This window comes from Lepidochelys kempii, chromosome 10, assembly GCF_965140285.1.
Source record: "Lepidochelys kempii isolate rLepKem1 chromosome 10, rLepKem1.hap1, whole genome shotgun sequence".
In the NCBI taxonomy this organism is placed as follows: Eukaryota; Metazoa; Chordata; order Testudines; family Cheloniidae; genus Lepidochelys; species Lepidochelys kempii.
The window spans coordinates 24916107-24928833 of NC_136389.1; the positions used below are offsets into that span (position 1 = coordinate 24916107).

At 45.4% G+C, this 12727-nt stretch overlaps 1 protein-coding gene across 1 annotated transcript; it reads right to left on the minus strand.

Annotated features, from left to right (window-relative positions):
- Positions 1 to 330: 330 nt before the first annotated feature.
- LOC144930902 (uncharacterized) lies at positions 331 to 7657 on the minus strand. The gene is made up of 3 exons (XM_078854477.1): positions 6921 to 7657; positions 3857 to 4183; positions 331 to 372 (listed from the first exon to the last, which is right to left on the minus strand). The coding sequence occupies exons 1-3, from the start codon at positions 7644 to 7646 to the stop codon at positions 331 to 333; spliced, it is 1095 nt and encodes a 364-aa protein (XP_078710603.1). The 5' UTR covers positions 7647 to 7657.
- Positions 7658 to 12727: the final 5070 nt, after the last annotated feature.

The following is a 12727-nucleotide window of genomic DNA, read 5'->3' on the forward strand; positions in this document are numbered from 1 at the left end:
TGACTTCAGTGCATCAAGATTGTTTGCACATCTGGTCTTTTATATCCCTTAGAGGCAGAAGAAAATATTTCTAATAAAAGAAATCTGAAGAAAGTGAATTGCCCCAAACTGATTTTAAATAAGATTTACATAAGTCACCTTTAGCATATGGAGAGTGGTTAATTATATAACTGCTCTTAAATTCACAGGTATTTCAGGAATGACAGCTATTCATGGATGATTGATTGGCTTGGCTGAGTTAGCAGAAAGAGTGATGCTTAACAATTGTCACTGTTATACTCAATGGTATGTGAGGAAAAGATGCATATGTTTAGGTCACCTAGTCCTTAATTATGGTTTATAAAACTTTAAGAGGTCTGCCTGAGTACAAATCTATGGAAAGTAGGGACAGAAATGACTTGTCTAAACTATTTCAGGCAGAGCAGGGTGAAAAATTTAAATGATTTTCTTTTGGGGGGGGGGGAGTTTCAAAAAGTGTTTTACCAAAAAAAAATCTGTTTATTGGTTTGTTTTGTTTGGGGTTTGGGTTTCTTGGACCACATTTTGTTGCTGGTTGAAATTCTGACAAATATTTTCCTATAACTACTAAATATTAGTAATTGGATTAACGTCACCTTTTCTGAGCCAGATTCTGACTTCAGTTGCTCCCTTAATATCAATGGTGTTAAACCAGTGCAAACAAGAACAGATTTAATCCAGTGTCTGTGGACACAAATGCTGTAGGTCAGATCCTCAATGGGTGTACATTGTTATCACTCCATTGAAGTCAATCAAGTAGACTGATTCACACCAGCTGAGGATCTGGCCTTTTGAGCCAGGTTCTGCTACCCTTTTCACACTAAGTAGTTCTGACCTCCCACTGAAGTGACTAGGACCACTTGTCTAGTAAGGCACAACTCAGCATGAGCCATGGCATCAGTATCTGGCCCTTCACAACTCAATACCGAGATCATGGGTTTATAAAAATGTATGTAGGTGGAAACAGAGTGAATGCTGCTGATGTGTGTTCAGTGTCAATGCATTATTCATGCCAAACAGAGGGAAAAAGAGAAGATGCCTGGCAAGGCCCCCAGAATGGCTTATTTACGCTTGAGTGAAAACATAGATTTGTTGAGCAGATTCCAAAAAATTAGGAGAAATTTTAACGTGTCCAGATGTTTCTGAGCAGAGGAGTGATGTTCTCTTCCTGAAAGCTCACTAAATTTTTCATTAGTTTATGCACTATTTGCATGGGCAGGTCTTTTGAACACATGGCAGTAAATGGCAACAACAGGCACTGCTACAGGTATTACTTTATATTTATTTAAACACAGAGAATTATTATAGTGTCTATGAGCCCTAGTCATGGACCAGGACCCCATTATGTTAGGAACAGCGCAAACAAGGGACAAAAGTTAGTCCTTGCCTCAGAGAGGTATTTTTGACAATTGCAGGCTCTCATGTTACCTTGAAGCTTATCCATATAATGCTACACCAGAACTGCCCTGAATAGAGCATTAGGAGTGTAGTTTCAAACACTGGGGAGGCAGGGGAAGGGGGCGGGAGTGGAAGAGAATCAGGAAAAACAACAGGCTGAAGATCTCATAGTGGTCTTAACTCACCAACAGTGTTAAAAATGGATCATTTTGGATTGCTAGACATGCGATGAAATACAGCCTTAGTATACAATGGGGCTAACTACATCCTTAGATATACAAAATACAAACACCTTCTGCTAGTTATAGTTGTGGTAGAAGGACAGCAATGGTCAATTGAATTAGACCAGGAATCAGTTTGGCCCTGTGTTTGTATTAAATAGCGTTATAGACTCCTAGACTTTAAGGTCAGAAGGGACCATTATGATCATCTAGTCTGACCTCCTGCACGACACAGGCCACAGAATCTCACCCACCCACTCCTGCAATAAACATCTCACCTATGTCTGAGCTATTGAAGTCCTCAAATCATGGTTTAAAGACTTCAGGGTGCACAGAATCCTCCAGCAAGTGACCTGTGCCCCATGCTGCAGGGGAAGGCAAAAAACCCAATCTGCCCTGGAGGAAAATTCCTTCCTGACCCCAAATATGGTTATTAGCTGATCTCTGAGCATGTGAGCAAGACTCACCAGCCAGATACCCAAGAAAGAATTCTCTGTAGTAACTCAGATCCCACCACATCTAACATCCCATCCCAGCCCATTTGGACCTATTTACCACTAATAGTCAAAGATCAATGAATTGCCAAAATCATGTTATCCCATCATACCATCTCCTCCATGAACTTATCAAGCTTTGTCTTGAAGCCAGATAGGTCTTTTGCCCCCACTGCTTCCCTTGGAAGGCTGTTCCAGAACTTTACTCCTCTGATGGTTAGAAACCTTCTTCTAATTTCAAGTCTAAGCTTCCTGATGGCCAGTTTATATCCATTTGTTCTTGTGTCCACATTGGTACTGAGCTTAAATAATTCCTCTCCCTCCCTGCTATTTATCCCTCTGATATATTTATAGGGAGCAATTATATCTCCCCTCAGCCTTCTTTTGGTTAGGTTAAACAAGCCAAGCTCCTTGAGTCTCCTTTCATAAGACAGGTTTTCCATTCCTTGGATCATCTAGTAGCCCTTCTCTGTACCTGTTCCAGTTTGAATTCATCGTTCTTAAACATGGGAGACCAGAACTGCACACAGTATTCCAGAGGAGGTCTCACCAGTGCCTTGTGTAACGGTACTAACATCTTCCTTATCTTTACTGGAAATACCTCGCCTGAAGCATCCCAAGACCGCGTTAGCTTTTTTCATGGCCTGTTGCGGTTCAGTGATGAGACAGAACACAGCTTTATGCAAGCAAACAGGCTGGTCAGCGGAGATGGGCTGTTCTGCCCCCCCTGCCTTCCACCTTCTCCTTTTATTATATTTCTCCCCCTAAGCATTACACACTGCTACACAAAGGAATGTATGACGTTGATTCATATGCTTAGTTACCATCCTCTATCTACTACAATCCTGGTTCTCAGGCCTTGAGCCCAGGCTAAAAAAACCTCCCACAGTTGCTGTCCAAACAATCAAGTTCTCAGGGTTCATATCTAGCCCTTGTCCTTGGATAGAGCAATGTGTGCATTGCTTCTAGGAAACAGTCAGGGTGTGCCCCGCCTGCTTCCAGGTGGAATAGCTAGACATTAACCCTTCATCTCCCCTTTTTTGTTTATTGATAGTTGGCCATCTCATGGTAGCCGCCAATTTGTTTTGTCATGCTATTTAACTCCCAGACAGACAAGAACATAACCTGGGGAGCTTTCCAGGGCAAAAATTTTACAAAGTCTTAACAAGGAAGGAATACATTGTACACAGCAGCAACAAAAAATAAGCCCAATGATTACAAACACAAAATAACCAAAAGCTTAACATCTGCAATATAATCATCTAAAAGGGGTACACTTCTTTTACTACAATTGTAACCAGCAAAAGGCAATATAAGTATCATTCTACTAAGACAGCAAAGGGTGCCATCACTTAAATTTGCAGGAATATAATTAAAGGTGCATGAACCACAAATAAAAACCCATCCTGATGGTAGGATGATATGGCCATAATTATATGAAACATTAACAGCATGGGAACAATTTAAAAGGGATTGAGAAATTTTTTGACAGCCCAATGGCACCTTTGTACTAGTGCAGTTAACTACACGCGCACAGGTGACATTGTGAGCCCCGGGCCGGGTACGGTGTGTGAAGGAATATAGCCGTGCGAGGCAGAATATAGTTGGCCGGGCCCCAATTAGCCATGCTAGAGTACTGGGAGAAAAGATTAGCATAAGCAAAGAGCAGTATCTTATTCTCCTTCGGACTTGTAACGGGGGAGGCGCTTCCGAGCCAACCCCTACACAACACAAAAGGCACACAATCATCACAGAATTAGCAGTGATTTGGGCGAGAATCGCCACAAACAAAGTCTTAGGAGTTTCTGGCTGCTGATCTGCTGCCAGTTTTCGTTGAGCCGTGGCGACCAATGCTTTTACTGCTCCCCCTGTCACGGGCTGGCTTGGGACGTTACGCCTCCTCCGTTTCCGTCCCGCCGTTGTCGACTCGGGGGGCAACGCGGTCTCCTCCAAGGTCAGCTGAAACTCTGGTATGGGATTCGACAGCCCCTGGTGCCATGCCATGTTGTTTAAGTGCTGGTCGCACGCACCGGGCTGGAACCCACAACGGTCCTGCAGGGAGAGACACAGCAGCATATCCCCGACCCCAAGTGATTAGAGGTGCTGGGCCCAGCCACTGTGGATCGGGCAGCTGACGGTAAAAGACACGCGGTCTTTCCAGTACCTCAGATTTGTGAAAATGCCGATCCGCAGGGGTCTGCTGATCTGCATTCAGTGTTAAATTATTTAAAGTAAACAAGAGAATATACATCTGTTGTTGAATGTCTCCTAAGGTTCGGAGACGCAGCTCCCCTTGTTTTAATTGTTTATCTAGCAAGGTTTTGAGTGTGCGATTGGCACGTTCAACAATGGCTTGGCCCGTGGAATTATAAGGGATTCCGTGTTTAAGACGGACGTCCCAGCGGGCACAAAAGGTGGAGAGGGCTGCAGAGCAGTAGGCTGGGGCATTATCTGTTTTAATTTGGCAAGGGCGACCCATAACAGAAAAGCAGGCCAGCAAATGGTGAATAACTTTGTTAGTGGCTTCCCCACGTTGTGGGGTTGCCCAAAGGAAGCCTGAATAAGTATCAACGGAAACATGTAAAAATGAATAGGGGTGGAATTGTGGTACATGAGTAACATCCATTTGCCACAGCTGATTTGCCGCGGTACCTCGGGGGTTAACGGCATAAGAAAAAGTAGGAGCAGCAGCAGCACAGTGGGGGCAGGAACGAACAATGGAACGTGCATGATCAGCAGGAATGTGAAACTGCCGGGCCAAAACAGAGGCAGACTGATGAAAAAAGGCATGGCTTTCAATGGGGTCAGAAAAAAGGGAATTTACCTGACCACGCAACACGCGATCGGCGCGTGCATTGCCCTCAGTGAGTGGCCCAGGCAGAGGGGTATGACTGCGAATATGAGCAACAAAGTAAGGGAAATGACGAGTGGCAAGAAGGTGCTGTAAAGACAAAAACAGGCGAAGGAGGTCTGCATCAACCTGAGGGGTAATGAGGGCAAGGGGTAAATGATCAATTACCTGATAAACATAATGGGTATCCACAATTAAATTAAAGGGACAATCAGTAAAAAGTTGAAAGGCCAAAATAACAGCAGCCAATTCTGAACGCTGTGCAGAACGCTGAGGCAGTGTAAAACGAGAATGCCAACGAGGGGGGTCACCCAACTGATAAGTGACTACACCTCGGTGGGGAGAGCCATCAGATGTTAATATCGAGGGTGGTGTCTAACTTTGTAAGTAAATCACGGCCCAAAATATTGAGGTGGACAGGGAGCACAAAAGGGCGGATTGTAGCAAGGGCACGGCCTCCTGGTTTAGAGACCGTGACCCAAGACAAACTTTGGCGCCCGGGTTTGCTACCCCCAATCCCCCACAACTCTTTAGAAGGAACCGTAGGCCAACTAACCGGCCACTCCAGATCACGAATCACTGTAACGTCAGCTCCAGTGTCCACCAGCCCTGTAAAAGGAACATCATTTAAGAGAAGTGTTAACTGAGGTTTCGAGGGGCGGACTGACATTGTCAGAGCAACAAGTGGAGAAGACGCGCTGTGAGACGGCGAGTGAGACAACGTAGATCCAAAGCCTCCTCCGCCCCGAGTTCGATCCTCGGCAGCTGGCACCTGATAGGGGACTAAAATCAATTGTGCAATTGACCGTCCACGCGGGAGCGACTGTGGAAGATGAGTCCACACCTGAACCTTAATAATGCCAGTGTAATCAGCATCAATGACACCTGGAATGACAAAAAAGCCCTGTTTCCCAGCATGTGAGCGAGGGAGAACAAGACCTACAAAGCCGGCAGGGAGAGGTCCCATCACCTGTGTAGGTATGGCACAGACCTCCCCTGGCAGCTGAAAGTCAGTGTCCTCCTGCATGATCAAATCAAGCCCTGCACTTCCAGCAGTCGCTGCCCTCATAGAGTCTACGGATTCCAAGGCAGAGGAGCGATTGCCTGAGTAGGAAACACCCCCGTTTGGCCCTGGGTTCGGGGGGGACCCGTCGCGCGGTTTCCCGACCCGCTACGACACTGATTAGCCCAGTGATAACCTTTCCCACACTTGGGGCACTTCTTTGAGGGTCGGGCTGGTGCCTTAGATGAGCGGCACTCCCGCTGAAAATGACCCTCCTTTCCACAGCGGTAACAGCGCTTCCCCTCCTTCCCAGTTTTTCTGAGGGCGGCAGCCAGAACTCCAGCCTTGTGGGCTTGTGTGCCAATGTTCTGGCACGCCCGCAGCATGTCTGAGAGCTCTAAAATACCAGAGACTTGTGCTGCCTGGAGAGCACGGCGGCAATCCTCATTTGCATTTTCAACTGCCAATTTTAACAGGAGCTCGTGAGCTGCCTCAGTGTTATCCACCTGTCGGAGGATAGCCTCCTGCAATCTGTTGGTAAAATCCAAAAAGGACTCTAAGGCACCCTGACGGATACTGACAAAGCTTTTGGTAGGCTTGCCTGAATCCGGGACCTTCTTGAAGGCATGCTGGGCACAGGTGGAGATAATGGGGAAGACGGCCTGAGGGAGTTGAGACTGCATCCCAATAGTAGCAAACTGGCCCTCCCCTGCCAAATGCTCATAAATGATACCTTGCTCTCTATATACCTGGGCTTGGCGTTCTGCCATCTGCCGATACTCACTAAGCCAAATAACATACTGACTGGGTGACAACATCATGCGCAGCAGCGTTTTCCAATCCTCAGGGATTAGGGAGTACCCAGCACCCATCCCTTCAATGAGACCACGCACAAAGGTGCTAGTCAGGCCAAATTCACGAATTGCTTTCTTTACCTCTCTAACCACCGAGTATGGCAGAGTGGTCCAGGTGCCCACGGGGTTGCCCTGGTCATCATTCTGCCAGGTCACCGGGCAAACGGAGACCAGATCAGCCAGCTCCTCTGCTGTAAGATCTGATCGAGCTTTCGCTGCGTGAACCATTTGTTGCACCAGCGAAAGCTTCTGAGCAGATGCAGATGACTCTCCGGGGGGCCCCATGGGGGGAGGGTGATCACACACCGGCTCCGGTGGGGAAGGCCAGGGAGGCGGTGGTAATAGAGGCACTGGGGGCGAAGCAGGGGGAGGGATGGCTGCAGGAGTGGACGGGGGTGGCAGGATCGGCAGCTCCTCTGTTGGGGCTGGAGAGGGCCTTTCCGAGGCGACACGCTGTGTCGCATCGCCAGGAGGGGGGATGGCTGCAGGGGCGGACGGGGGCGGCGAGAGCACCAGCCTCGCGAGGGAGGGTCTGTCCGAGGCGACACGCTGTACCACGTCGCGGCAGAGGTGCCAGGCATGTAAAGCCTGCACGGGTGCCCGAGGCTCTTTGTGCAATGTCTGGCCCAATCGCTCCCAGTCCGCTAGCTTAAGGCTTCCAGCTTCAGGATACCACGGGCACTTGGCACGCACCTCCTGTAGCAGGAGAGTGAGTTCTCGAGCCGGGCAGTCATGCTGAGCCTTACGCAGCAAATACTGTAGCTCATTACGGTGTTGCACTTGCAAAGCAGAAAGGGAGCTTCCCATACTTACCACAATGAAAAATACTCACCGGGATCCACGAAGTGGATGAGTGACGCGTCTGAAACCCTTGCCGGGCGAGGTGAGTGCTGAGGGCCCCACGTTGGGCGCCAGTTGTTGCGGTTCAGTGATGAGACAGAACACAGCTTTATGCAAGCAAACAGGCTGGTCAGCGGAGATGGGCTGTTCTGCCCCCCCTGCCTTCCACCTTCTCCTTTTATTATATTTCTCCCCCTAAGCATTACACACTGCTACACAAAGGAATGTATGACGTTGATTCATATGCTTAGTTACCATCCTCTATCTACTACAATCCTGGTTCTCAGGCCTTGAGCCCAGGCTAAAAAAACCTCCCACAGTTGCTGTCCAAACAATCAAGTTCTCAGGGTTCATATCTAGCCCTTGTCCTTGGATAGAGCAATGTGTGCATTGCTTCTAGGAAACAGTCAGGGTGTGCCCCGCCTGCTTCCAGGTGGAATAGCTAGACATTAACCCTTCAATGGCCATATCAGATTGGCGGCTCAGAGTCATCCTGTGGTCAACCAATACTCGAAGGTCCTTCTCCTCCTCTGTTACTTCCAATTGATGCGTCCCCAGCTTATAACTAAAATTCTTGTTATTAATCCCTAAATGTATGACCTTACACTTCTCACTATTAAATTTCATCCTATTACTCCAGTTTACAAGGTCATCCAGATCTTCCTGTATGATATCCTGGTCCTTCTTTGTATTGGCAATACCTCCCAGCTTCGTGTCATCTGCAAACTTCATTAGCACCCTCCCACTTTTTGTGCCGAGGTCAGTAATAAAAAGATTAAATAAGATTGGTCCCAAAACCGATCCTGGAGGAACTCCACTGGTAACCTTCCTCCAGCCTGACAGTTCACCTTTCAGTATGACCCGCTGTAGTCTCCCCTTTAACCAGTTCCTTATCCACCTTTCAATTTTCATATTGATCTCCATCTTTTCCAATTTAACTAATAATTCCCTATGTGGCACTGATTCTGTATTTCTTGCTGATTAGCGATAATAGGCCAAATTCGGCTCCACTGTAAATCTGGGGTAACTCCACACCATTCAGTTTAAACCTGAAGTTTCTAGAGAAAATAACTTGGCCCAATGACAGCCTTGGGCTGGCAAAGAAGGCAGGATCAGACTCCTATTTCTATCTTGGTTTTTACCATCTGGGCTCACATTACTATTTGGAAAGATTCTACTGGCTTGCGAGATATCCTTATACTTAAAATGGAAAATACCAAATGGGTGGAAGTTTTCTGCCTCTGGACATAAACTTACCTTGCATCTTCTTTTTCTTATCAGTGCTAATATTGTATTAGTGCCAGCTTTGTGTGTGTAAACTTTAAAGCATCTAATAGGCTTGCTTCACATTATAAACACTTTCTCCATTACTCTGTTTTTCCCTGTTCCAGCCCTTGCTGTGCATTTTTTGCAGGGCTTTATTTATTCTTATTTGCACACTTCATCTTTGTATTTAAATGCAGAAATCAAAATGAGTTTTACCTGACTTGTTTTATATTTAAAGATCTTTATAAAAATAGTCTCAATATGAAGCTCAACATAGAGGCCCCAAAACAGGAAAGCTGCCACAGCACCTTTAAGTCATCCCAGTTTTGCTTTTGAAGCATGTCATCCTCCAGTAACCTTTCACAATACTGGATAACCCATGTGGAGCTATACAAACAGATTGTGTTTGTCTGTACTAAATACATAGACCTACCTACATATCTAAAGAAAAGCTCAAAAGCATGAGACTGGGAGTCAGGACCTCCCACATGCTGATCCTGGCTCTGACACTAATTACTTCTTGGGGTAAGTCACTTAACTTTTCTGCCTCATTTCCCCACGTGTCAAATGAGATTAATTAATATACTTCCTTAAAGGCATATTGTGAGGATTAGGTCAGGTTTGCAAAGCACTTTATAAGTAATAAAAACTAATTATTGGCCTTTAGAGCAGGTATAATAATGTTGTGCTGGAGGGCACTGATGACTGCCAGAAGGCATGTCTTTGATCAGTGAGCAACAGATGTTGCTGAAGCTGATGGACATGCTGTCCACCTTTCTTCAAGTTAAATGAGGGAGCAATTAATTGCCCCTTTATTTTCTGATAGCTAAAACAATAGAACCCACTGCCCATGTTACCCAGGGTTCTTTCAACCCAAAGCTCTTGGTAACTTTTACTCTGTGCGAGGTGGTGTCAGGAAATAAATCAGAAGACATGGCCGTCCAACCGATAGATGGCTGGCACAAACAGGACAACACAAGAGTGCTTTCATTTAAGCTAAACTTCACTTAGTCTCAAGCACTTACACACATCTGCAACAGAAACACCCCAACCCTTGATAATTACCAAAGTTGAGTGTGGCTCTTGAGTGACAGGCTTCCGGTGGCCAAATCTTCTGTCTGCCGGTAGGGACTGCAAGATGTATCCAGAGGGAGAGTCCAAAAAGAGTCCAACTACCTCAAACTTCCTCCCTTTATTTATACATCAGTAATAGAATGACATGTCCCTTAAAGAAAACTTGTTAAATAAGCAGTTTCAGTGGTCAAGCAAGAGGTTCCTTCTGATTACCGATTAATCAAGTGTGGGTTTTTCCAGAGTTTGCAGCCTTGAGGCCCCAATAGACATTCCTGGGGCACATCCTGCTCTTCTAAAATGCATGTATCAGCAACTTCAACACAATTCTTATCAGGAAGGATGCGGAGTCAAGCTGCCCTTTCTGTGGCACCCAAAACCCCTTCCTCTCCTGTCTGGGTCAAACAGAGTGCTGAATGGCCAATTTACAGCCTGCTGACTTGGCTGCTTTTAGCAATAATCCATAGTGGTTTCAGTCACTTTACTGGTTTGCCAAAGTCTCTCCATACACCCAAGGCATGGTTCAGCATGGCAAGGCCTGAGTAGAAGCTGAACCAGGGGAGGGAATCTTGTGCTAGTCCTGCCCATATCATACCTACTCACTAGCTAAACAAAGGACATTCTACAAGGCAATCCTGCACCTTTCACAAGCAATCCATTCAATGAAATAAATAGTCCCAGATCCTGGACCCCCAAATCTAATTGCTCTGTGATCCTCTATGGGACCACTCTCATTTGAAAAACTAGTGGCTGCTGTAAATTATGATGGGCCCTGAAATGGCTGTTAGCTGAAGAAAGCAGAAAGGTGGTTTAGAGACATGTTCCCTATTCCCCTCAGCTGCTAGACCACACGCAGCTTGGCCCAGCCTGGGGATTTTGAAATGAACAGTTAACTGAATTTGAAAATGCCTCAGCAATGGCAAGCTATTGATCTAGGGTTCCTACAAAGACAAGGAGAAATGACAGAGTGAAAGGACCACATGCTCCTAGCATCCCCAGCCTCACACTACTGCTAGTTTTTAAAGCTTGTATAAGGCAGAACCCACAGGACAACTTTGGACATGCAAAATCAAGAGCATTAAGACATTCCTTCCATGTGTCCAAACACACACACACACACACTCTCCATTCCCCTTTTCTGGCACATGTTTTGCTCTGTATTGTGCCACAAGCGCCTCACTTTTCTCATATGTTTGAGTATGGAGAGCAGTAGCTTTTGGCCCATTGTCCAGGATTCACATGGATTTAGGCCCAGATCCTCAACAGTATTTAGTTGCCTAACTCCTAAGGATTACCTTTGAGGATCTGGGACTTGATGCCTTCATCTGTGTGACTCCATTTATCTAAATTGATATTTATTTCTATTGTGGTAGCACCTAAGAGCCCCAATCATGGCCCAGGACACCACTGTACAAACAGATTAAGAGACGACAGTCCCCTTTCCACAAAGGACTTAAAATAAGTTTTCTTTAGGCATAATGTGGTACCAAAATACCTAAGAGACTAACTTCTGAACTATTTTGAGGGCTCCTTTGCTGGTTGGGTGACTTCAAAATGGTATTGTGTGTGGTGGGTTTCTAAAGGAGGTAGTAATTGGGGCAAAACAGAATCCAATACCATCTAGATCAGTGGTTCTCAACATTTCCAGAAAACTGTACCGCTTTCAAAAATTTGCTTGCGTGCCCCCAAGTTTTACCTCACCTAAAAACTACTTGCTTACAAAAATCAGACAATTATAAAATAAATCAATTAGATATAAATACTGTACTTACATTTCAGTGTATAGCATATAGAGGCGTATAAACAGGTCATGTGTATGAAATATTAGTTTGTACTGACTTCACTAGTGCTTTTTATGTAGCCTGTTGTAAAACTAAACAAATATCTAGATGAGTTGATGTACCCCCTGGAAGACCTCTGTGTAGCCCCAGGGCTACACGTACCCCTGGTTGAGAACCACTGATCTAGATAAAAGCTGTTCTATCTACACTTACATAATCCACAACATTTGTCACATTGGTGCAGTGCAGTCAAAGCCTTTTCTTTCTGAGTTATGGCTTTTGTAACAGATACGAATGATGCAGATGAACGGTGTCTCAAAGTAAGAAAGGTCCCCACTACCAGAAAAGGACCAATATTTGACGAATTTTAATAGATTTCTAATGGCATAGCCCAGAGACGCTCTATAAAAATGGGTACAAAATAAAGTCATACATATCTTTGTGTTCTAAAAGTGAAGGAAAAATAGAATTGTGATTTCGATGATCACAGTACTGAGTTTAAAAACAGCCTCAGAGTCTAATATGGGGAGAGTGTTTTGGAGCAAAAGTAAAAAAGACAAAATTGTGGGTCTTCTCATCTTTTAAAAATATCAGGAAAAGTCCCTGAGTGCATTTGTTTATCCATAGGTCCAACTGTCTTTTCCTTACTCTTATACTTTGTTGTGTCATCAGACCCACTCATAATATGAGTAGGATTTGACCCTTACCTTTGAAAAATCTGGCCCCTAAGCAACTTAGGAGCACGAGTTGCATTGAGTTATAGTGGGACTTGTAACAGCACATTTACACTGCACAAAAAACAAAAGAGAAACCATGGCAGCAAGTCTCAAGAGCCTGAAGCAGCTGACTCAGGTCCATGCTATGGGGCTAAAAATAGTAAAGCAGAGGTTTGGGCTCTGGCTTCAAGACCCTCCCCCTATTGCAGGGTTT

Excerpts from the sequence above, each read along its gene's own strand:
- LOC144930902 (XM_078854477.1), bottom strand. The coding sequence starts at position 7,646 with ATGGGAAGCTCCCTTTCTGCTTTGCAAGTGCAACACCGTAATGAGCTA. Across the intron at positions 4,184-6,920 it reads CATACTCGGTGGTTAGAGAG|GACCGTTGTGGGTTCCAGCC; the intron begins GTAAAGAAAGCA and ends CTCTCCCTGCAG. Across the intron at positions 373-3,856 it reads TTGTGTGCCTTTTGTGTTGT|ATTTGTACTCAGGCAGACCT; the intron begins GTAGGGGTTGGC and ends TACTTTCCATAG.